This window comes from Tachysurus vachellii, chromosome 6, assembly GCF_030014155.1.
Source record: "Tachysurus vachellii isolate PV-2020 chromosome 6, HZAU_Pvac_v1, whole genome shotgun sequence".
In the NCBI taxonomy this organism is placed as follows: domain Eukaryota; kingdom Metazoa; phylum Chordata; class Actinopteri; order Siluriformes; family Bagridae; genus Tachysurus; species Tachysurus vachellii.
The window spans coordinates 14,607,663-14,635,063 of record NC_083465.1 but is presented as its reverse complement, the minus strand read 5'-3'; the positions used below and the strand labels follow the sequence as shown (position 1 = coordinate 14,635,063).

At 35.3% G+C, this 27,401-nt stretch overlaps 1 protein-coding gene across 1 annotated transcript in view; it reads left to right on the top strand.

Moving 5' to 3' along the window:
• The window catches only part of hpse2 (heparanase 2), a 49,612-nt gene continuing 22,211 nt past the window's right edge, over positions 1–27,401 (top strand). The window contains exons 1-6 of the mRNA XM_060871376.1: positions 1–415; positions 3,771–3,925; positions 4,109–4,270; positions 20,872–21,045; positions 22,758–22,929; positions 26,973–27,020. Coding sequence (XP_060727359.1) covers positions 162–415; positions 3,771–3,925; positions 4,109–4,270; positions 20,872–21,045; positions 22,758–22,929; positions 26,973–27,020 — 965 coding nt within the window. The 5' untranslated portion in view covers positions 1–161. The remainder of the gene's footprint in view (positions 416–3,770; positions 3,926–4,108; positions 4,271–20,871; positions 21,046–22,757; positions 22,930–26,972; positions 27,021–27,401) is intronic.

Below are 27,401 nucleotides of genomic sequence, written 5' to 3'. Positions count from 1 at the left end.
TGGAGGGGAGACCAGATTACAGAACTACAGAAAACACTCACTTAAAGAGGGTGGACGACAGCTCTTAAGGTGATTTTAATCACGTTATTTTTTCATAAGGCTGCTCAGCAGGGTCTCCTCCAACTCGCAGCGCGCTCAGCTCGCGGCTTTGTGAATAGAAGATGCCCGGGCGATTCTTCCCACAGATGTTCGGCTTGGCTGTGTGTTGGGCATTTGTAATCCAGTCTCCGATCTCTTCCGCCAATATTGCCCACCGGCGACACGTGGACACTGATAAGAGACAGAATTTTCTGGAGAGAATGCTGATTTTACTGGACGTTAATACGCGAACCCCGGTGAGGGTTTTAAATGACAACTTCTTATCACTGCAAGTGGACCCATCTATCCTGAAGAATGGCTGGCTCGACTTTTTAAGGTAACCGATTTGACAGCTCTCTGCACTCAAACCATGCATATAGCTATTTGACACCATTAACGCATGTGTTTTCGTTTTCTGTTTAAAAAACATTCAACATTAGGCGCCAAAGTTACAGAGTCTAATCACAATGCGAATAACACAATAAGTCCTGAAAATAAATAATATTGTTCGGAGAGATCCCTGAATTATTTAATTGTTAGGCTGATTTTCTGCATGTGGAAGCAAAATATCATCAGCAGCCTGGGCAATGCGCGATGGCGGTCGTAGTATTGTACTTTCCACTAAAATCAGACTTCTGCTTTTGGCTTTGACATATAAAGCGACTCGGCTGTGTGTCATAAGCAGTTGCAGTATTTGGTTGCAACTAAAATCATCAAGATCAGAGCTATCTATCTAAACAACAGTGAGGATTCCATAGCAGGAGTCGCTGGACTCTCTTCTTCCCTTTTCTGTCTCATCTCAGTTTATCAAAGTGTCTTTGTTCCACCTTGCTGAGGATGGAATGACCTTTCAAAAGCTTAAGGCCAGCAGATGGGTGAATATTCACGTCTGACGAAACACTTTTCTTTCTCCAGTGGGATGCGGTTTAAGCGATGTTCCCAGTGATGTAGTGCACATGTAGCTGTAGTCCTGTGATAGTTGCTCTGGTGCAGTGTGCCGTTTAGGCCAGAGCTGCATCTGTGAGTGAATTCACTATTTTCAGAGCTTTAATCGGGCTGAAAAACTCATTTATAATTGATATACAAAGTCTACACACCCCTGTTAAAACAGCAGATTTTTGTGATGTAAAAAAATGAAACAATGCTAAATCATAAAAAAACCATTTAATATAAAAATGACAACCTTTACAATGCAACTGAAACTTAACACGACAACAAACAAACAAACAACATACAAACAAATTAATTAATTAATTAATTTATTAAAATAGAATAGAGTATAATTGAATAGAATAAGTCTGCACACCTCTGAACTAATACTTACTCGAAGCACCCTCTGATTTCGGTTTGGATAAGAGTCTGTCAGTTTGGCACATATTGATTTATGATTATTTTCCTCTTCTTTGCAGGAACGTTGCACATTTGACATATTCTAAGGACATCTCCTGTGCACGGCACTTCTCATGTCCTTTCACAGATTTTCCCACAGGATTCAGGTCCAGGCTCTGTTCGGTCCAATGTAAATCATCTTTTATTTTTTTTTTGGCTGAAGCCATTTGTATGTTTGTTGATTTGGATGTGCGCTTTGGGTCGTAAAGGAGAAATTTTTTTTTTTATTAGATGGCAGGTTTTACACGGACCTGGATGTTTTTTTCCTCCATAAAAGACTTGTGTCTTGCCACCACAGCCGATAGACCACACAGATGAAGAAAACAGGAGATATTGTAATATACGGGAGTTGTCACACGTAGGAAGAAAACAGTTCTTGCCAGAAACAGCTGCAGATACTTTAGTATTGCTGTAGGCTTCTTTACAGCCTCCCAGGTTTCTCTTTGTTTTCTCATCAGTGTCATTGTTTTGCTATATTGACTCCTTCACTGTGTACCATGGTATATCTAACGCCTTGTAGCCCTCTCCTGACTTTTGATACGTTGAAAGCACTTTGTGGCCCAAGGCCCTTGCGATAGGATGTAACTATAATTTATTTGGAGTTAATCAGAGTCATTTCAGTTGAAGGCAGGTTTGTACTAACTACTATTTACATGAGCTTGATGATTAGTTGATTCGGAACACAGCCACACTTGTTCGGTTTTTTATTTGTATTCTTTTTCTCCAAATTGTGTCAGTTTAACTTTCAAAGTCAATGTACATTTTTTTACATTTTTACATTATACCTGCAGATGCTGTCGTATGATTGATCGTTACTTAAATCACAAAAACCTGCTTTTTTACCAGGGTTGTGTAGACTATCCATTGTAATTTTTGTGTTAGCAAAACTGGATGGATTTCGATCACGACCAAGATATTATTATTATTATTATTATTATTATTATTATTATTATTATTATTATTATTATTATTATTATTATTATTATTATTAATGAATATTATATATTAATATTATACTATTAATAATAATAATAATAATAATAATAATAATAATAATAATAATTGAATAGGTCCATTATTATTTGTTAATAGTATTAGCATAAAATAGGCCGTCCCGTGTAATTCAGTTTTCATTAAGATCTGGCTTCAAATCGGTTAGACTTAGAATGATGATGACAGATTTATTTATTTATTTATTTATTTATTTATTTATTTATTTATTTGCTTGCTTTCTTACTTGCTTGCGGTTGACATTTCAGGTACACACAAATTGTTTTTATTTTTACTTTGGAGCCGCTGGATGTTTTGGAAGTTATTGCTTCTAAATATATTATTATCAGTCTAGCAGCATAATAAACAAATAGCAAAAAGCGATAAAGAACCAAACAACTACATACATACACTAAACAAACAAACACGCACAGGCAACGGGCAATTTCTTTTATTTAATTTATAAATATGTATATATATATATATATATATATATATATATATATATATATATATATATATATATATATATATATATTGCAGTGTCTATATGTCTATATATATTAATATATATATACTTATATATAGACATATAGACACTGCTACTAGCAGTAGCAGTGTCTATATGTCTATATATATATGAATATATATATTCATGTATTTGAGCAAAATCCGAACCCCCGATGAAAAATGATGATACAACATAGATCTTTTACTTCTCCTAATTAATCATCAAATGTGCGCCGTCTGTTCTTAAACGATACTTATAAAACTCACATGGGTATAAGTCAAGTCATTAGAGCGTCAGTCATGTGCTCAAACTACTAAGCCATGTTTTGCAGCTGCAAGTTTTATTTAATGTTTTACTCTTTTAATCATGCGTCAAAAGACGTTTTGCGTAAATGCACAGCCAAAACTCCCAAGATGGTAAAGCGCATCACTGTTTTAGCTTTATTACATGGGCAAAATGTTGCATTTGGTACTTATTTTACTTATTTTATTTTAGATTTTTTTTTTTTTTACATTTCTACACGTCTATGTAGGCCTGTTTTTAATGTCTGAGATAATTTGTTTCAAATTGTGACTTAGAATCAAATAAAGGCTGCAATTTTACAAGCGTTAAATGCGCAAATTTGTGAAGCAGTTCTGTAGTAAATGTGAAGTTTATTTCCTCAATAGTGACGCTTTCTGGAAGGGTTAAATGCTGTTTTACTTCAGGGTTGAAACGAACTCTTACTTGTTATTCTATAATACGAATACAAAACCGCTTGGTAGCCTGTCTGAATTTAAGCAGTCTCTCTCTGTTTCCTCAGCTCCAAGCGGTTAGTGACTTTGGCTAGAGGACTTTCTCCAGCTTATCTGAGGTTTGGGGGAAAGAGGACAGACTTTCTCCAGTTTCATAACCTGAAGAATTTAGCCAAGTTTAGAGGACCAGGACCAGACTATTACCTCAAAAATTATGAGGATGGTATGAGGATGTTTCACAACACAAATATAAGTACATAAATTAATAAAAGTTTTACTTAAGGAAGTAAATTTTATTTAAACTTATAATCAGATCTTAAAGGCATAATAGGTGTAATACATCTGCTTTTGTGGTATGAATTGACAAAAGGAAATAGTTAACTGTATATTTTTCCTGTCTGCTCAGACATAGTGCGAAGTGACATTGCCCTGGATAAACAAAAGGGCTGTAAGCTGGCCAGTCACCCTGATATGATGCTGGAGCTGCAACGGGAGAAAGCAGCTCAGATACAGCAAGTCCTCCTGAAGGAGCAGCTCTCCAACCACTACAGTGATGTCACGATAACAGGTAGGAGATCACAACAGCATGTTGAGTACATTTGAAAAAACCCACAGAATCAATAGTACAGGAACAGCGAACAAAAATGTGTGCTCATTCAACCATTTTAATGATTGTGTTTGAGTCACCTTAATTAAGCCTGTTCTAGCATGTGCATCTAGACTAAACTCACATTTTCTGCCCTTAGATAACTGCTATGTATTTGGCTGCAGCGCTGTGTTTGTTTGGTTGTGAAGTTGTGTCTATTGAAGTAAGCGGTAATCTGATATTAGATGCTATGGAAACACCTCAAGTCAAGTAAAGTCAAGTCAACACCTTTAGGAGAAGAAGAGAAATAGTGATATTAATGGCATACAGTGGTATTATGACAGATGAATTCAAATTCTTCCTAAAATATCTGAGGTAAAAAAAAAATCTTGTTCAAATACAATGGAAAGGTGCAAATAAAAGTTATTGGTACCTTAATCATTTCCAAATTCACAGAAAATGTATCAATTATTTTTCACTGGCTTGTTCTGCAAACCCACTGCTATTGAATGTAAAATGTAATGCAATGTAATTGCAAATGATTACAATATTTAAACACTACAAAAACTATAATTATTTCATTAGACCAATTCCTTTATGAAGCATGAATATTGTTATGATGCAGCTTGCTAAGTTGTTTTTAGCATGTGTCTACTACAATGATTATTTATTCAAAATCTTTAACTTAAGTCATATGTCACAGCTCTCTGCCGAAACCCCCCCCCCCCCCCCCCCCAAAAAAAAAAAAAAAAAAAAAACTGGTTTGGTTTAAGGATGATTTGTGCTCATTAGCCTTCTAACCATGCTGGTTGATTAGCAAAACCTTTGCATGACCATGTTTTATCATGTTTATAGTAAAGACACTTCATTAAAGCTTTGTGAAACATTGTGTAATGGGCCAAGATCCAGCACAAAATAGAGTGAAGAGCAGTAAAACAAATGATGAGGGATGACTGGAAAAAGTGATCAGACAAATAGGTTAATATATCCTTTAATCTTGTAAGTTAATACATATAAAATCTGAAAAAGTAGTAATAGTAAGTCTGTGCTGCTAAAGACTGTTAGCTGTCAGCATTTCAAGGGCTGAAATAAAGCTGTTTAAAAACTCAAGTTAACTGTGCAAAAGAAAAGACATTTTAGTTTGCCCTTGACAGTTCTACAAGTTCTGAGCAGGTGTCAGTTACTGCTTATTGCAATGTAAATAGTTTTAAAACAATTCGGCAAAAGTAAATGTTCAGCTTCATCCCACAGGGATTTTTCTTTAAAGTAATTTATTTTAAAGTATTTTTAGTGTTCTTATGCTAGCTATACTTGGCACAATGTCACACAATAAACATTTTTCTGTCATTTATTTTTTAACCAACTTTCTCTAATTTTTTTATTCAGAATTTATTCTAGTTATGCTGGCAACAGATTATCTTTTAAGTTTTAAATCTCCTGTACATAGATGCAGTGTTATGTATGGCATCTATAACACAGCAGCATGCTGATAATGATCATTGGGTTTTGTGAAGTGAATTTTGGTTGAGATGTGTTCCACATGATAAAATAGAAATAACAGGGATTTTTATCTCAGCATGGTTGCTGGCAGAGGGTTTCTGTAGAGTATGTAACTGGTAGGAGAGGCTCAGCACTCTCAGGAATTAACATAGCAGTGTTCATAGTTCAGAGAGACAGACAGGCCTGTTAACAATCAGAATGCCCCCTGTGCAGTGCATGGCAGGTGGGAGAAGTGGTAAAACAGCTCTCCTTCGTCCTTTTCCACTCTCTGCATGTGACCCTTGCTGACCCACTCTCATTACAGCGTGAATTGTACTAGGCGAGAAAGCACCCCTGCCAGTTAAAACAAACCGTGGTAAGACACACCGAGGTCACACTGAGGAAAACTCTCACTTTTCTCTTTGTCATAGTTTAGTCCAGGTTAGTTAAAGCAAACCATCTGAAACAAGTCAAGGTCAGGGTCAGTAGATGCTCTCAAGTTGCTGCAATTTCAGAACTCACTTAGCTTCTTTCTAGTGTCACTGCATTCCTGTCTACCTTTTTTTATTTTAAAAAGTCAAACTACAGAAATTTATTACACACATTGTTGTTTTGTGCATGACCCAAGGGTGCAGTTTATATCTTATCTAAAATTTAGGGCAAATTATTGTGAAACACACAGAGTGTGAAAGCTTATTATTTGTAAGAGAAATATGTACTGTTTCAAATCTTGCATGGCCTCTACACTGTCCAGTTAGCACATATATAAATTTAAAGCCATGTTGTCAAGTTCACATGCAGACATATTACAAGTCCATAAATCACTTACCACGTATTCAGACACACATATTATGATGAATACCCACAATATGTATGTGTGCATAATGTAATTAAGTCAAGAATTTAATTCTTTTTCTTGTTTATAACAGTCTGTTATATTAATTTAGTCAAGCCTCATGTGTGATACAGAAAAAGGAATTTAATTAATTGCCCCGGTCAGAATATGGCTATGGTTGTCATCCTAGGCTGCCTAAATCTAGAGTGCAATTTTCTGATCTATCTAAAGTCCTGGATCTCACAATACTCTCACAAGAGCATCATTTGTAATAATTGCATCCCAGTACCTCTCTGTTGCACTTTTGTTCTCAATTAATTATCTTCTTCTTTATCTAAACTGTTTCTTCACTGTGTTTTGTTTTTACAATTACGTTTTGAACTCTTCCTGTCTTCCTGTACCCCTTTATATGTGTTTCTTTATGCAATGAACCAGGAATCACACAGTGATAATGATTTCTTAATCCTGTACTGTTAAGATGCTGGTAATATTCAAAGCTGTTTCCTGCCTCCAACCCACCCTATTACCATCACCACCACCTCCTCCTCCCACACTGAAGACAAATGACAGGAAATTGTCCAGTGAGTGTAGTTTTGGCTTTAACTAAAGGTGCCCTTTAGCCCCTCATTTTCGTTGACAGCAGTAACTACTTGGGTTTTCATCTCATTAAAAGCTCTTTAAAGGAAGATTTTGTAAAAACAGTATTGACAGTGTTCTGTAAAAAATCAGCTTTGTTTATGCATAGGTGGGAGGGCCAAAGGGTCTGCTCTTAGAAACTTCCTGTTTACACTGATCCTGAATTTTTTTTAAAAAAGTAGCATGGATAAATAAGATATTTTGCTAGATCAAACAGAAGAAATGGTTATCTGAACATGTTCTAATATGATGCTGTTCATCTTTTCTGCTTCTGTGGCCATATTAGAATCCTGTAAATAGTGTTTGCTGCAGAGGGATAATCTCATGTACATGACTGAGAAAGCATTCTGATGAATATTACATGGCAGAATAAATTTTTTTTTGGTCTTCATGGCATATTGTCATATGCTTACCATCCTGAATGTAAAATACCTCAAAGTTTAATGTTTTAGTTCCCTTCCCCCAGCTCTTCACACTGGCGAGAGCATGCGTGCGTGCACTCAATGCAAACACAGCAAGAGCATGTAGCTCACTGCGCTAGTGATGGATCTGAGACTTCAGCAGATGTTGCTGCCTCAGAAGGGAAACATGATTTTTTTCAATTTCTAAGACGTTAAGCAGATGAAGGTTCCTTTACAGCGATATATACATTAAACACACACACACACACACACACACACACACACACACACACACACACACACACACACAAGGATAGATTCCTTGAAGTACAAACACATACATGTTCACAGAGTGTATAATGGTTCTGTTTAAAGAGAGAGACAGGCAGAGAGAGCGATAGAAAGAGAGAGAGAGCGAGTGAGCACTAATGCACATGTAACATGAACATTTACACTTACTCTAATCACTTGAGCTGTCTAGCTAAACAGAATTGTGAATATATGAGACACTAATACTTGCAACACAATCTCTCCAGTATAAAATAAGAGTCTATCACTGTCAGCCATTTCTCCAGCTCTAATACAGTAATTTCAGTCATGAAACAAGTACAGCCTTCAGAAAAATACAATAACTGTAAGATATATAATTATATAACATAACAGAAACAATAGGGAAAGAAAAAAGATTCATTTAAATTAATATTTCTTGTTTGAGCTTTAAATTGTAAAATATCAGTCTAATAGAGTTACTTAGTTTTTAAACCTCAAACTACAAGTGTACAACTTTTGCAGATTCTGAGTAGGCATTTACTTTAAAAATAATCTTTGTTGCTTTCTCTTCTTATGATATGTATCAGACATTGTCCTCCACTGACCCTGCTTTTACAAACCATTTAACCCATTTAAAAAAAGGTTTCACAATAGATATTAAGAGTGTCTAACACATTTACAAACCCAGAATGAAAATGGAAAAAAAAAAAAGCTGTTTACTGAACGTATGTGTTGCAATACTGTGTTCTTGGATCCACTGAACCTAATGGACAACAAAATAAACTCCTGGAGTAGTGATTTTGTTCTACCCATGGCTCTCTTTTAGTATTAGTATTAATACTAAATTATTACAAAGAGATTTGTAATATTTGGCTGCAAAACTTTCAGTGTCAGATTCTTTGGTCCCAAGAACTGTGGGAAACCTGTCTATGCACATTTCATTTTTGATTGCCTAACTTTGCTTTTTGCATCAATATCTGTAAAAGTACAAATAACGACATGCATCAATTTACAGCTATACATTTTGTTTAGCTTTTTAACTTAAAATACATTTTAAAAACTAATAAATAAATAATAATAAATAATAATAATAATCCCATTTATTTTTAATTTGTATCATATTTGTGCTTTTTCTTCATTCAAAAATATCCAAAGTCTTTCAACTGTTGAAGATTTCCTCCCAATGTTGTAACAATTGTCACTACTGTCAAATATGACCCACTGGGACTTACTGAATGTCATAGAGAGCTCATTCAGCTTGGAAATCTGCCCACTACTCTATACATCAGCTATATATTGCCCTGGATCAGATAAAATCAATCACAAATGTGACCTAAGCCATACTTAAAACCTAAGGAAAAAAGCTTATGGCATTTTGGGAATTCAAAAATTTGCAGACGCTAGATTATCTAATAAATTAAAGTGCTTGCTTAGAAAAATGGTTCTTCAACAGTTCTGTAAGAGTTCATTTGAAACAAAAATGTGTTCTTAGCTTCCAAAAGTCTTTTTTTTTCTGATTGGGAAACACTCTGTTGTTGAGTTCTACAGAGAAACGTTAAGGGTTTCCCCAGAGGGACAACAGAAATATTCAAAATATATATTTATATTTCAGACATATTCATGCTCCTGCACTGACAGGTATTTTGGTCCTGAGGTAAAATTACTTTAATTGCTAAAAGATATGCTTTATTATTGACACCCAATTTTGACACTTGCACTGTCAGGAAAATGCATGTGCTTGCCCCAGGAATGTGGTAATGTTTGTTCTTTCAAAGAACTGGCAAGGAGTTGATTACATCATTAAAAAGCATTACAACCAGTCGAATAGGATGTGCATGTGGTTGCAATGTGTCACGTGTAGCTGTGGTTATTTATATATCACCATGGTCATTTCACCTGGCAGGCTGAGTGATCATAGGTCCACATGCTTATACTGAAAATTAAAGCTTTTTGAAGAATTAAATGTTAGACCTTTGTGCTGTCAAACGTATTTCATTGTTAAATTGACTTCTGGAATAACTTAAACATATTAATTTTGGCAAACTTTCAGCAAATTGAACCAATGTCATACTTTCAAAGTAATTAACATATTTAATTTAGGCGTCACTGCAAGAAATCAAGTGAATGTCAATGTTCTATGTTTATATAGCCATAGATCACAGGCATGGCACCCAGCCGTCTTCCTCCAGACCACCCTGGTTTCCCATTTGCTATGGTCTCAGATGCTCTTTAATGCTCTCAGACATGGATATTTGTGGGTGTAGAGCATCTTTTTCTGATTGGCCCTCTACTCTAGGTCATATTGGCTTTCCTTTTGCTCCAGAAACAGATTTGTATATCACAGCTGCTAAAGCCTCAGCTTGTATAGACGACATGGACCAGAGAGATAAAGTTCAGTCTGGTCCAAAATTGTGGCAATGAAATGTAATAAATCTGCCATTAATTATATTAACAGTAGGACTATAACTTTTTTGTCAAACTACACTGGGTTGAACTTGATAGCTTAGAAAGAAAAGTACATCTAACCAGTCAGAAAGGGCTGATAAAGTCTTGTTAAAACAAAATGACTTCTTGAACTGTTCAAAATGGCATTTCATTTAAGGGAAGGGATTGCAGTGAATGTTGGTGATTTGTTATTGTACCACACGATCTAGCAAACCATATTTTGTTTTCTATACTGTTGTTATTTTTAGACACGATAAAGTGATAGCAGTTACAGCATTTGGCAGACACCCTTATTTAAAGTGACCTGCTGAAGAGCTTTGTAGATACCATCAAAAACAGATCCTCATGCTTGTATAAATAGTTCATTGTCTATTGATACTATCCAGCTAATGGCCTGTTTGAGAACAGTTAATACAATTTGGTACAGCAACAAACACAAATTAATTAGAGTTAATTTAAGTGCTTGGTAAAGCGGTTGGACTTCAGTCTTCGTTTGAAGGCAACCAGTGACTCAGCTGTTCTGCCAGTCAGGGGAAAAACATTCCATCACATGTGTACAAGTACACAGAAGTGTCTCAGTGCATGTCTTTCTTGTACCTTGAGGGATCGTGGGTCATGTCAAGCCATGCTAGATGCTTGAAGGGGATGCGATGCAGGGTAGTGTGATAAATGCCTTCAGGTAGGTAGGAGATTGTGGTTGCAGGGGTCAGATGGTGTGCAGGGACAGATCTGTCAGAAGTGAGTTGCAGTAGTCTAATTTTTACATGACAAGGTACTGAACAAGTGATCTCTGTGGAGATTAATGCACTTTTTTGACTGATACAGACATGTTCAATATTTTTACTTTTTTATTATCTTTCTTGGAAAGTGAATTAATGTTGAGTTTCCAGAGATCACTTAATAAAATTGACTTAGATATAATAATAATAATAATAATAATAATAATAATAATAATAATAATAATAATAATAATATAGCACGTTCGCCTCACACCTCCAGGGTTGGGGGTTTGATTCCCGCCTCCACCTTGTGTGTGTGGAGTTCGTATGTTCTCCCCATGCCTCGGGGGTTTCCTCCGGGTACTCCGGTTTCCTCCCCCGGTCCAAAGACATGCATGGTAGGTTGATTGGCATCTCTGGAAAATTGTCCCTAGTGTGTGATTGTGTGAGTGAATGAGAGTGTGTGTGTGCCCTGCGATGGGTTGGCACTCCGTCCAGGGTGTATCCTGCCTTGATGCCCAATGACGCCTGAGATGAGGCACAGGCATATGAAATGAGGCACAGGCTCCCCGTGAACCGAGGTAGTTCGGATAAACGGTAGAAAATGAGTGAGTGAGAATAATAATAATAATAATAATAATAATAATAATAATAATAATAATAATAATAATAATAATAATACTTGAAATTTGACATCCATGCCATCTATGTATGATTTTAACTGCATGGTTATTGTAAGTTCCTCTAGAAAGTATCTTTTCTGAAACATTAGAAGATGTAGAAAGAGCAAATATACCCAAGAGCTAAGAAGTATAAGTATATTTAATTTTGAGCCTGTTAGACATGACTGAACATTAACAGTCAACATATGGAAGTTTCAGGGAGATGTTAGGCTCCAACAGTGCACAGTGTCCTGCAAACATAATATGTTGATGAAAGTGCACGTGAGAAAAAGCAATGTTATAAACCCACAAGTGTCCATAAAGGTGTAATAAAATTTGCTGTGGTCTGGAGAGCATTGAAAGGAAAACTAAAATTGAGTTTTCTGTGGTATGTTACAAAGTCCCACACTTGATTTAAGTGGTGGCCGGGGTGCTTTTCAATAACTGAGAAGGGGCGGGACGAAAACTCTTTCCTGATCCTTCTTCACCCTTAAATTGAGTGACAGGACCTGACACCTCTAACCAAAGCCAGATGGATGCATAGCACTGGGTCTGTTTGGTCTGTTGTGCTGTCTGTTAGCTCTTTAGCACTATTAACAGGCTTTTGTCTATCATGTGGTTAGTGTGGCTAGTGGAGTTTTTATTGCATATCCCAAGAAACAAAGAATACTGCTAGCTGTGTATGCAAATTTGAGACTCACATGTACAGTATTATTTAAGATAATAATGTTTACTGACAAATTTTTGTGAGAATTTCAACTGTTTAGATGTTTAGGAACATTAAAACATATTAAAACACATTTAAAGCTGTTTATTACTAATTGCAGGAATAGGGGTTTACTGCTACTACTACTGTTATTAACTATTATTACTTCTACTAATAATATAATAGAAGAATATACAAGATTCATTATTGTGATTTATACTTGCCTACTCTACAGGACAGTCTGTTGTACTATCTAGGCAGTTATTAGCACATTATAGCAACTATGTTGGATTCATACATAGCATATGTACATTAAGCTGCTACAAAGGTTATGGCCACTAATCTGTAAATAATAAAATATAATGCAAATAGTAACACATTAATGAGGATATTCAACATCGCTTACTTTATCTAACAGCTTTTGCTATGAGATTATTGCTTGACTGAAATAATGTTGCACTAAAAATTATTCCAGATCATTTGAATAGAGAAATGAATAGAGACTCTTGAATAGAGACTGATCTTGAATAGAGACTGATAAATGTTGATAAATGTTGACTGATAAATGTAAATGTCAAATCTTGAATAGAGACTGATAAATGTTGCTGTGGTTGTTGATGTTAATTAGTCCATTCCCAGGCAATTTTAACAACCTGTGCATCCTTAGAGCATGGCAAACTTGCTGTCCTAACTCGTGTTATCTTCACTTGCAGTAAAGCACAATGGAGAGTCTTTTGGGAAATGCTTTGATGTGTGCTATAAAGAGCCTGGGGGCAGCTCAGGAAAGTTCTGCCACTCTTAGATGCTTAGATTCTTTAAAGTGACAAAATAATCATGGAGCAATTACAGCATTAGTGAATAGTAAGATTTCAGAAAGATAATACTGTCAGGTATGTAAAGACTCAGCACAGTCCTCTTTGAAGAGATCACATCATATTAACTTAAAGATTCCTTGCTTTGTTAGTGCTTAAGTTTGCACCTTCTGTTGTCATACAGTGCTCGTCTTTATTTGCTCCATTTACTTTATTTACAATTTTTCAACTTTTCTGGAGTTTATTTGTAGTTTTTCTTATTTACTTTTTAATATAGTACAAATACATTGTAGTGAAGCTGTAATTAATATATCTGTAAAAATAAATGAATAAATTGTGTTATTTGAGCACCTGGATAAATATGATTGTATTTCATGATATGAAATCTAAAATGACATGCGGTTAAAAAGAAAAACCACTCAATACATATTAGAACAGTGGACCAGATGTTTTCAGTCAAACTCCTACAAATTTTGCCAATGCCTCATTTGCACTCATTCCATCATTTTTAATCAGAGATTGAAGCTAAAGTGCTGAGAGTGCTCATACATCCCATATTTGATTTGACCTCTGACAACAAACAAGTGAAACTAATCAAGCATTGTGTCTGATGTCATGATATTGGAATTAGTGCATATTTTCATCAAATCCTAATGTAAGATTCTCTACAAATATATTAATAGAACTCATTGTAATTTATACTAAATATACTGTAAGTTATACACTAAATAAATGTGAAGTCTATGCAGCCATGATGATATGGACATATTTCTGCATTTGCAAGGTGGCATTTGTAAGGAGAGTGCATTTAACCCTTGTATGTTGTTCGGGTCTGTGGGACCCATATTCATAAACATCAATAGTTTTGAAAAACTTTGCTTCCTTGTAAATTTGTTGATTTTATTCCACTCATAACTTGATTAAATTTGATTTTCTTTTTTTATTACATTTTATTAAAAAAACAACAAAAAACGAGTAGCACTTTAATTAAAAAATGTGACATAATAAAGGTAAAGGGCAAATATTAACCATATATGCTGTTTATATTGCTTGTAATTGGGATGAAGTAAACATCTGTTGAGTATTTTAACATAAAATTTTTGATTGTGTTGAATTAAAAACCCAAAAATGCAGCAGGTCCACCAGACCCACGAACTGGCTGAGTAACAAAAATACGAACAACATACAGTACAAGGGTTAAGAATATACTGTAAGTTTTTCATTCTAAGCTTGTTCTTTAACAGGGTTTTGCATTTGATGTCATAAGGCATTTAAAGTGTGTTACGCAATTTGGCACAAACTTTGGTCTTTGACTTCATCAAGTGTATCACCAATCAGCCAAGCTCTCAGAACTGTTGACATTAACGGGAAATCATAATCCAGCATGCAGCTCTGTGCTGTCTCAGACATGTGCTGCTGCATAAGACAGTCTCTATGGAGAAGATTAATTAGTGTACACAAATGTGTGTGGATGTATACACCAGTGTGTGTTTGGGGATGTTAACATGTCACTCACTCTTCTATCCTTTCCACTGCTAACCACATGGCCTGATATACACACGCAAACATGTACAATTGCTTACACACACACACACACACACACACACACACACACACACACACACACACACACACACACACACGTCTTACAAATACAGTTATGCGCAGCTAAAATCTTGTTAACACAGTCACATACACACATGGGAAGTTCACCAGCTAACTAATCCGGACACTGACACAAACACACACACACACACACACACACACACACACACACACACACACACAGATTTTATTCTAACCATACTGAATGAAAAACAGGTGTCTTCATAGCTTGCATTCTTCAAGAATACAAAAGTTCTTTGACCTGAGCAGCTCTTTGCAAAACATACTCTATCGAACGAGGGTCCCTGTGTAATGCTGTGTTTATAAACACAAGGGTACTTGGGTTTGTATGACATGCAGTGTGCACTTCAGACTACCAGCAGGCAGAAGAGGACTATTAGAACCATATTTTCACCGTTTATGAAAACGGTTACATATAAAACCATTTTTGTTGTGAGAGCTAGTTTGTTTTCCTGCCTTCTGACTTTTTGTCTTCTGTTCATTTGTCTATCTGTAACTTTTATTTCTTATTTTACGTATTGTACATTACTTCTTCTTGCTTTTACCAGTACTAAAGTGTAGCTAAATGACAAAGCATGACATGTTGTTGATTAGCATTATTGCAGCATAGAAATGATTTAAATCAGGTTGATTAAAATTTAGGTTTAGGTTTTTTTAGGTTTAGGTTTAGGTTTAAAATCAGGTTGATTAAGATTAAAAGAAAATAAATACAATTAATTCCACTCATGCTGGCATCCACTGAGGCACCATGTTTAATCTGGCAAAAAACACTAGTTTAACTGAAAGCATATTGTATTAGAGACACAATGTGGTCTTCTTCCTTGCCCACAGAATCCCAAAACATCTGCATGATTAACCTTTGTTGTTCTTCCCTTGTAATTGAGTAGTTATTTTGCCTCAAATTGGTTTAGTGTGAGCTGGGAATTAAAATATGGCATGCCTCATGATTGCTTTTCTCGCCAAGAAATCTTATGTGTTGCCAGTCATCTTTCAAGGGGGAGGTGTGTTAACTCATTATCAGTCATCTGTTATACTTAATGTAAACTGGAAGTGGATATTTATATTATGCTACCGAGTAGAAATTAGGGGTGTAATGAAATGTCACTATTTTCATCTGTTTAGTGCTACAAAAATCTATAGTATATGAGTATTCTGATTTATTCTATCTTATCTCCCAAGATGTGATGTGTGTGGGACTGTTTTTCTGCACTTCCCCTTATTATATTGGGTTATTCCTGCCAGTGATATTTTCTAAAAAATGTAAATGGCTATTACATGAAGTATACACAAAACCAGTAGTTTAATTTAAACCACCACAACCCAGACCCAAGCAATGCTTTAATGAAAAAATGAACCTTGTAAATGCATCTCGCACCAACTCATATTCATGCTATTGAATGCTGTCTTTATTTATCCCATGAGCTTCACTACAGACTGTTCGCTAATGACCACATAAAAGTAAAAAACAGAATATTGAGCCGAATTTTTCTATTTATGTCATCTGTTCAGTTTGAATACTATATTCATCTTCGGTGAGAGAAATACTAGAAATACCTTTCTTAATTAATACCTAGTAAAAAACTACCTTTTTTAGTAAGATTTTAGAAGTTTTTAGAACTGTGGAAGTTTTTTTTAAATATATTTACCACTAATTATTATAATTTCACTACATATTTAAAAGCTAATGCCAACCGGTACTTTGATAAATTATCAGAGATATTAACAGTAACCTTTTAATGCCAGTAGAATCGGACTATTTTACACATTTCTCAAATCAACAAAGCTTTTCAAATCTGTTAGTTGGCTTCCAATGTTTACCTCAAATGTAATGTCTCTACTTTTTCCTTAAGAGAAAATACCAGTGCTGACTACTAAGAAAGTTACTACATTTACATCATTTAGCAGACACCCTTATCCAGAGCGACTTACATTTTTTTAATACAACTGAGCAATTGAGGGTTAAGGGCCTTGCTCAGGGGCTCAGCAGTGGCAGCCTGGTGGACATAGGAATCGAACTCACAACCTTCCGATTGGTAGCCCAACACCTTAAACGTTAAGCTACTACATCCCCACAGCAAGCCCCAACACCACATCAATTCCTAGTTCAATTTACTAGAATGGTCACTGTTTATATATGTATATGTGTATGTATGTATGTGTGTATGTATGTATGTAGTTTTTTTTTATGTTAGAACCAGAACTTACCCCTACTAAATATTTCACAGTGGCATTCAGTCATTCATGTTGAAAGCTGCCCATCATCCTTATGGTGAGAATGTTTTAGAGTCCAATGCAATTTCCATCCTTCATACCAACCAAAGTTGGAGCTATTTTACTTCAGCATAATGACATCAGAATCCATCCTGATATAGACAGAGAAATGAACTGGCAAAATGGTTTTTGGCTGCACAAATATATTGAAATGCATATAATGCTTTTATTATTCCAACACATTACCGTTTCACTGTTTTCACATTACTGATTGCTCTCTGGCATTTGCTGTATGAAAGCAGTTTGACAAAACCTCTATTTTTACTACAAAATAATTTATGTACCGATAATATCATTTTAACTTTCATTATTTTTGCATGACATGAAGTTTTTTTTTTGTTAAATAATTAATCACTGCTAAAATTGTCATAACAAATGCATTAATTGATTTGTTTGTTTTGATTATGTGTTACATTTTATGTCAAATTCAGAATCTGAATAGGCAAAAGTCCATGTTGTGCAGTATATGGCTTTTTGTTGAGTTTCCTAAATCTCATTTCTTTAAACTACACTTGGTGGATATCAGACATGCTGTTTTTACCAGTGTTTGAAAGACAGGGTTTTAAGGGTCTCTGTCGGGACACTTCTTGCACCCATTGTTTTCCTTTACGAGTAGACATTGTAGATGTTGTCTGGCTGGGGAAATGCTTTGCTTTGAAGTTTTTTTGAATATGCAGTTTGTTGCTGTAGGTAATCACTGGACATAAATGGAAATGCTGTGCCTCCGAAATGAGCCGTAGCGCTCTGGTACAGTCCTGCTCGTTATGGAGGTCTTATGTCTGTGATCAGATAGCTAGCCTGACAATATCCAGACCCCTCTCTTTCCATTACGTTTGTAAGGCTTGTTCGGAATCAGTGCTTTTTTTTTTTTTTTTTTTTACAGTTGATACTAAGTTCATGCACTCAATTTCAAGAATGAATAGCCTTCAATATACTTACATTATTTTTTTGTTTCTTCGCTGAAGTGCCTGGGACGGATTAAATATTGTGGATGTTGTGTAAATAAATGAACTCCAATTTGATATAAGTATAGTTGTATAGTAATGTAGAGTTCTAAAATACTTAAATAGTTTTATTTTTAAATAACATTATATTTTACAGTATCCAAAGTGTCTTCTTGGAAATCTCTTTGCAGTTTATTTACTAAAATAAGAAATGACAGATAGAGAATGACAGATAACCAACTAACCATGTCAGCATGTAAACATTAACGCCATCCTAAAACAATCCCATCTTCCAGCTCCTGGCTTTTCAACACTTCATTTTGTAATTTATCAATTAGTCTATTGTTTTTCACTACAGTACATTGTAAAATCTCAGAGAGAGAGAATGAGAGAGGGAGATAGAGAGAGAGAGAGAGAGAGAGAGAGAGAGAGAGAGAGAGAGAGAGAGAGAGAGAGAGAGAGAGAGAGAGAAAGAGACTGATCTGGAAACACTTTGAGTCTGCTGTAAATGTGAACCAGAGTTCAATTCCTGATGTCTTTTCTATATTGCTGTGTCTGTACTGAGCCCTTAGGAGCCTGCATGCTGTTCATGGTATAATTACCTTACTTTAGAAACATGAAATTGATCACATTTGGTTGCTTTTAGGACAGGTAGCTGTTGTTTCATTATGAATATGCCTGAGATAAAGAGACACTGAAAGGTGCAGCCAAGTATCATGTTGTATTACAAACTGTTTGCGTGTTTGTATGTGAAAATACGATTGTGAATGAAGGTTTGTTATACAAGTGCAACAGGATAATTGAAGTCCATCTCTGGCCTTACATTGCACTGGTCATTTTTTATTCTAAAATTATCAGGATCAGTGTTGGTTATTGTTTTTTACAACCTTAAAGAGGGCAAAAGACCAGTTACAATTACATATGTGCTTGGCCCATATCCAGATTTCTCAACAGTGCCAGTTCTTGTGTAAGAGTCTGCTCAAGGAAAGAAGGCCTTCGAATCTCCCTGGCCCACATCTGGTTCTGCTTCTACTTTTGCTCTGCTTTCTATCCACCTGACTTTGATACAGTTTTATCTCAATCAGCTCACTGTGCTAAAGGCTGCATAACAGGCAGGGCTTCCACTATGCCACTCAGAGACATCAAGGTGGGCTTCCCTACTTTATGCAATTTAAGACATGCTAGAAAGAAGTATCTAAAAGAAAATGTACCTCATATATATATATATATATATCCTTACCGTTGCTATTTGTTTATTCTTTTCTTGTTTGAATTAAACCTTTTCCTTCTCATTAATGTTTTATTACTTTGTACCCTATTAAGTGATGCATTAAATTAAAGACTTAATTAAAGGCTTAGACTATTTAGTGTGCTTTGAACAACAATTTTACATTAAATATGCTTTGAATTAAGCTTTCTCATTGAAATTATGAGATAGCCACCCATCGTTATTGGTGTGGCAACTGTTTTGTTTTGAAATCTTTAAAGTTGCCCACCCTATAAAATCAGGAATTTAGTAATCATGTTATTGGGCACATCTGGACAAGGAATTTGTCTGACTTTATTTGGGTTAAATGGTAGGAATTCATATGGTAGGTATTTTATGTTAAATACATATACACTTTTATTTTACTTTTACTGCAGTCTCATTTTTTGTGATCTGTCTCTGTGGGTTCGAAAAAATTCACGTTAATCTGAGAATCGTCCCATTTTACAGTTCACTTAAAGATCTGCAAATTGATACAGATTGATAAATTGGTTTCACTACACACATACAGAATTATTGTATTTTATATCAATGAGTCTCAGTGACGCACAGTATTTTATATATATAATATATAATGTATTAATGTAGAATAAATGTAGACATATATGAGTATGGAATTATAAGTTAATGCCTCAGCCTTGAAACTCAGCACTGCTGGTACATCACCCACAGTTCGAGCTTCCTCATGTCCCTCAGGGCCATGTGAGATGTCTCATCTGCTTCTTTTTAAACAGAGGAAATGAAGTCAAAGGGCACTGAAATATTTGTGTTTATTGTCACTGCTCTTAACCGATTGAATTTCAAAACAACCAGTGAGCATGTACTGGATAAGTTCAAGTTATTATAGACCATCCAATGGCGTTTGCACTAAAATGCTTTCCTTGGCACATTTCTGTGTTTGTGTCTGCCACTATTCTCTTTGTGGTGTGCACTGATGAACCGTTTACAGTTTGTGTGTAGTGTGTAGCAGAAATTTTTTTTGCCTTCTGCTTTAGAAACTCAGATTTTTTTTGGTTGCTTCTTGTGGTGTTTGTTTAAAAGGACCCAAATTGCTTGATGTTGGGTAAAAATGAATCCAATTACTGATGACGTTACAGTGACCTGCTATAAAACCTAGGACTTAATTTAAATTTAATGAAGTCTGAACTGTAGAAAATCTTTGAAGCACAAATAAAATAAAAAAAACTGAAGCAAAGTAATCACATGAAATAGTTCTATAGGATTCAGATATTAATAAATATCAGTAAACAGTGAAAAAGCTGCACAGAACATTGTCATGCAGTTTAAAACAGCTGAGCAACATTTTTTGAATTCTTCATTTTGCCCTTTGGTTATCTTAAAAATGCAAAATGTAAAATAAGCCTTTTTATACAGAGACATGAACCCAGAAATTTAGGGCAAAATAATGAAGCAACCTTTAGTACATTATTGTATGTTAAACTGAATATAGTATATTTTCACAGAATGAATGAAATTGCCAAAGTTACAACTGTGTCTCGCTTTCTCCCAGCCAGGTCTTTAGACAAACTGTACAATTTTGCTGACTGCGCCGGCCTGCACCTGATCTTTGGGCTTAATGCCCTCCATCGGAATCCTGACAACTCATGGAATGCCTCTAGTGCATTAAGTTTGTTAAAGTACAGCGCTGGCAAGAAGTATAACATATCCTGGGAGCTGGGCAATGGTAGGTCTGCTATAATACTAATGCTAATCTGGGGCTGTGTTTGTTTGTGGCAAGGAATCACTTATTACCATGAGCATTTGACATTTCTGTCGATGCTGATATTGCATAACCAGAGAAACTTTAAAAACATTAAAAACATTAAAGCTATGCTATATTTTGATTCATCCCAAATCTCTGTTGTGTCTTAACTGGTAAGGACAGACCGACAGAGCTCTGGAAATTATTACCACAGTTGGGGTGTACACACTACCAGTGAGAAAGTGTTTTAGTCAGATGGAGCTATATATGACTACGTCATGTACATAGGGACTCCATTTGAGGTGCAGATACTGTGGTGCTTTGGAAAAATATAAATTTTTCCTCTGTTTGCAACAAACACAAAACTATTATGTTTAAAAAAAAATTTATTCCACAGGGCTGGGGCTGTTAAATTCTCAAATCTGAATGGTTAGAAAACATCAGTTTTTTTAAATATTAAAATTCATACATAACTGCATTTTATCTTAATGTAAATGTATCTGTAATAGATAAGGGTGAAACTATGATGACATTCATCAATAAACTAAAGATTGATGCATTGTAATTGTTGGTAAAGTGGAATAAAATAAGTAATTAAATTTATAATTAACAAAATAGTGCATGTAATTGGAAAACTAATCGACATTGGGGTGATAATGCTTTGCTTTGCCACATAATGGATGAGACAAGACACCAGGCCATCAAAGGGCAGAAACACACATTCATCACATCTCGGGGCAAATAGTGTTAGCCATCCACCTACTGTTATGTTTTTGGGATGTGGGAAGAAACAGACAAACCCAGAGGAAACCCATGCAGACACAGGGAAAACATTTATAACTGCACACAGACAGTAACCCAAGCTCAGAATACAGCCTCAGGCTCTGGGACTGAGAGGCACCAACATTACATGCTGCTCCACCGTGCAGCCTCAGTGGTCAACATTTTAACTTAATTTTTCTATTTGTAAACTCAAGTGTTATTGCTTATAAAAAGCAGTTACAACTGTTGGATTGGTCACATGAATAGAGCGAGAACAGCCATCATGACTAATAGAAAATCTGTTAGGAATCATAGTCAAGTTTCATGAATGATTCATTTTTAAACAAGTGAGCAATCAAAAAAAAAAAAAATGAAGGGAAACAAAACATTTTATTTTAGGGTTCATTGTTTATGATATATTAGAATGTTTTAGTATAATAAACACCCCGTGGCATAAGGACAAGTGGGTACATCTATAATAAATGTGCATAATTCTGAAACTGTGCTTTGAATAAAGATAAAATGTTGTGATGTTTATGTGTCGCATGCCAGAGGCTTGCAGATGGTAAAGTTTCAAAAATAAAATTCTTTCAATTCCATCCTCTTGTGATCAGTGCAAATAATGAATACATCACATCCTGTTTAACCTTATGAATAGCTCTTATGAGATATTATTAGAATATTTAATTGTCACTCCATTAAAATGTAAGATCGTTAAATTTGTCACAATTACTCTTGATCAAATTGACCACATGCAGTACTTCAATAATCTGCAATGCAGGCTATTTTGGTGTTCAAACCATTTTTCTAAAGGTGAAATTATTACAATTAACAATAAGTATCTTTGATTATCATCATTTATGCACTGAACCAATGTCATGGCTTTAAGATTAGTCCTTTTTCAAACACTGTGTTTCATTTGTTTCTTGCAGAGCCCAACAGTTACCGCACGATGGTAGCTCGTTCAGTCAACAGCAGTCGACTGGCTCAGGACTACATTATGCTGAAGACATTGCTGCAGTCTGTCCGCTACTACAGCCGGGCCAATCTCTACGGGCCCAACATTGGCCGTCCACGCAAAAATGCAATCCTGCTATTGGACGGGTGAGTGACTGAGGCATGCTAGCGATTACATTTTAATACTGCCTACTAGCATTATGGCGTAACCAACAAATAACACAGGCCAAAGAATAACTACAATAAAAGCTTGTCTACAGCCATTCTGAATCTATTCAATTTGTGAATCTGGCATTCCCTCAAAAGGGAATTGTTTATGCAGATGTTCACATCAAGTTGGTAAACCTTGCCAAGCCCAGTTGGGAGAAGAGCAAAAACATCTTTTCTATTGAAAAGATTTAAATATTTTTTCTTTTCTTTGTTTTTTTTTTTTTTTACTCCTGGCAAAGCTATAACCAGTGCAAAATAAATGTCCCATACATCAAGAGACATTGTTATCATTTCTTTTTCCTTATTTCAATGCACACTTAGTACTAATCGTCAAACCAAACTGTTTTTACTCAGCAAAGTAGAAGTTTTCAAAGTTCATAGTTATTTGGTTGAAGTTTTATTCAGGTTTAGCTAGCCAGAACGTGTGGAGCAGATCAAAGTAAAAATTGTGAGTTACAAGAACTTTATAGTTTCAGTTAACAATTTTATATCTGTAACAGAGAGCTGTTTGGAGTTAATCCATCACCATGCCATGCAATGGAATCAACTCACTATGAAAGCATACTGTACAAAGATAAACAAAAAACAGGATAATTATTAATAGAATTAAAATGATATTACTGACTATCCAGTCTAACTCACATATGTATAATTATATTTTACAATATCAATCAGTACGCTTTGCTCTCTATGCCTATACAATATCATAGTTTAAGCACTGAGAAAATAAGATTTGAGCATTTTATTTGGTGATATATGAGTCAGTTGTCATTTCTTTCTACTAAGTTTACATGACCACTTAATTTGAACTCAGCTCATAAAATTATAGTGCTGCTCTGGTCCATTTCAAGTATTTCAACAACCTTGTAATGCTTAAATCATGAGCTCAGCAAGTAACACTGTATTTAACCCCAGCAGTAAGGACTCAGAATATCTTTACTCTTAAAGCTGGGATTCACAGTGAATTTGCACAGGAGTTTGTTTAATTGATGATAACAAAACTATGACTCTCATATCTTTTAGCAGGAACAGCTCACTTATTCTTACAGCTTGTATAAAGTGATTTCATCATTAGCAGGTTTGTTCTCACAGCAAACGTTCAATAAACTAATTTGCTAACTAACCTCGGATTTTTGGAAAAACAGCAAGCGCTCCCATTTGCAGAATGATGCAGAACACTGAGAACTAAAATGTTCATGTGGATGGGTTGCTTTCCTATAATGAAATGCAGTCCTAAATTGTTTTCCACACTTCATCTTATTTCTCTTACTGCTTCTGGCTGATCATAATAGGGAAATAATCACTATCACAAGCCTGTAAACTGAACATTATAATATATTACATAATACATAATACATTATATAATAAGCATATTGCCTACATTATGAAGGCAACGTTAATACTGTTTATCTTTTACTACTACTACTACTACTACTACTACTACTACTACTACTACTAATAATAATAATAATAATAATAATAATAATAATAATAATAATAATAATAATTAAAAGTATAATTATTTACACAATGTATGTAATGCAAAATGCAAAAGACATCGAATCATTCGCAATATCTTCAGTTCCTCTGTACTATTCCAAGACCACTCAAATGTCCCATAATGAAAAGCTGTATTCAGCCCAGGAGTATTAAGAAAACGTCTGCACTTTTCATTTGAGAATGAATAAAGCAAAAGAAACATGGTTCATGCTAAAAATACACGGATGACCAGAGATATTTACACTTTATCATAGCAAGGTCTCCAAGCAGCAAGGCCAAGTGCCACTGCATCACAGCTGAAAGAACGCTTTAGTGATTTACAGAGTTACAGAATGTTACAGAATGAATCTATCTAAGTGATTCTTTCACTGGAATTTATATGCCAGGTGTTCTGCAGAAACTTTGTGTACTGTAGTCTGCAAATTTTCCTCATTTTCCTATAAGAACTTTTCCTAGTTCTTTCCTTGTTAAGGCTGTGTAACACTCACTGTCTCTATTGCGGAGCATATCACAATCATGTTTACGTTGCTCCCAGTGGGTTATTGCTGGGGCTCGTTGCACCAGGGAAATCCTCAGTCAGCCAAATGAAGTGTCACTCGATTTATAGAGTGGCTGAGCAATACTCCACCTGCATAATTTCTGTTCTCCAGATCAAGGCCTTCACCCTTTTGTTCTTTATATATCACTGCTTTACATGGTGGTGACTTATAGCAGTGAAACGAAGTAATTCTTTTTATTGGCTTAAAAAAATTATGCCCGTTTGAGGAATTACTTTTTTTTTTTTTTTTAAAGTTGTGTTTATCAGTTAAATAAAAAGAGTCATCTTTAAGTGCATAAATACAAGAATTGAACGTTTTGGTTTGAAACGGTTACTTAAACTGCAACCTTTAAGAGTATGGCTATGAGGAATCCACCTGAGCATGAGCGTAGTATTGCCATGTGAAGAAGAACAAATTATGAACCACCAGCTGTGCCTGATTAGTGCTTATTTGTATGGAAACACAACGTCATTGTCCGATGTCTTTTTACTGCTCTGAGAGAAGATTACTCTGCATACTTCTTGGCTTCTATTATCTGCCAAAAAGCACTAAGGAAGTGCCCATATTTTCCAGTTATTTGTGTTTTGCAGCAATTGGCTATGACTTTAACATGTGGGGTAATGAGACCATTTGGAGACAGAACGGGTTTGCTAAGCTAATTGATTATTGTACAGACATGACCAAGCCACACATAAATATGTCATTGCCTTGTTAGGAAGTGACATGCATGAATGCCTCCTGCACACAATCAGTGGCTGTCAGCAGCACATGTCTGCACTGTCCACACACACTCCATTTTTTCTAGGTGTTGAGAGATAAACATGTTCATTGCTTATGTTCAAGTTTATATATATTTTTGGACACTTATTTTGGCTCGTTTTAAACTATAATGAATACCTGAAATAACATTGAATTTTTTTCAGTGACCAAAAGCGATAAAACTTTTTTTTATTTTAGATTCTTCATAGTAGGCTTCCCTTTATTGCTGTCCAATAGTTCAAGCTGAATATTTAATTTTTTTTTTTCTTAAATGCCATATATACACTACTAGGATTTTAAAGATGTGGTTTTATTTTAGAAATAAAATAATAGCTAGGCACTGATTTTGTTAGTTATGTTTTCCTGGTACATTGTGGGGTGTGGTGAAGTGTATAGCTTCCAAAAAATCTGCCATAATTTTCTGGCCATGAACTGAAATCATAGCACTTTTTGTGACATTCAGGGGGAAAAACCTAGACAAAACCAGAACCTTAACTCTACTGTGGTCTTTAGACGCCTGCCAGATACTTGGCCTCTTCACTGTGCAGTTTCTTATACTATATCTGATCTGCTTTAACCTTCGTATGTAATTTCTAGAGTGAAATTTTGGCTAAAAGGGATGAACGTTCGACCAATAACCACAAGTGTTGTGCCAAAGACTTTTCTCGGAAATAGATGTCACCCCTTGTTGCTACTAGTTGGGGTTTAGATGGAAGTGAAAAATTGTCAAAGCTCTGTAGACAACAAGGTCTGCTTGGTTGGAGAGACAAAAAAATGGGTGGAAAAAATGAAGGTGTGAACAGTTTTACTGCATACATCACACATTTGCTTTTCCTTCATCAGAATGAATGTTTAGAAAGAGAGGCCTTCTCAGAGTGAAACATGTTGCCTAAAAAGGATTGTGCACATTTCTTTTTGGTATTTTTTATTTTTTTTTTTTGCTAAACTGTCAACTCACATCTGTTCAAAGCCGGTTTACACACTGCCTGAACGATCACCGTCCACCAGCCATATAAACAAGTTCCCAGTGTGAGTGTGTCTTAGTTGGCCTTGAAATCCACTGCCTATGTCAACTCATTTACAATTGTAGGGCAGACAGAAAAAGCAGATGTAAATAATCTGTACTTCCACTACTATATTTGTGCTCAACAACTGAAATATCCCTTCATTTTTTTCTCATAGGTTCATGAAGAACGGTGGTTCTGTTGTTGATGCAGTTACGTGGCAACAGTAGGTATTCTACCCTTTCATTTTTCTAAACCTAATCTAATTGCAGTTTACTTACTAGAGCAATGAAACGAATTTCTATAAATGCACCTCAAGGACACCGGTAAAATCATTCATTTAAATGCATAACCAAAAAACAGAGACAAGATTTGTAATGTTAAATGCAAATAAAAGTATTATAGAAATCTTTATCATCCTTTTCACACCAAAATCACCAAACTGCAAAACGACATTTAACAGCTTGCTGTGTATACCTCAGTCCATAATTGCTGACACCTGTTTGATGGGAAAGTGTGCACACACTAAAGCACACACTCCTTCCAAAAACATGCACACCTAATTTACTCCTTTCTTCCTAATCACATTAGGAACTATTACTTTGAT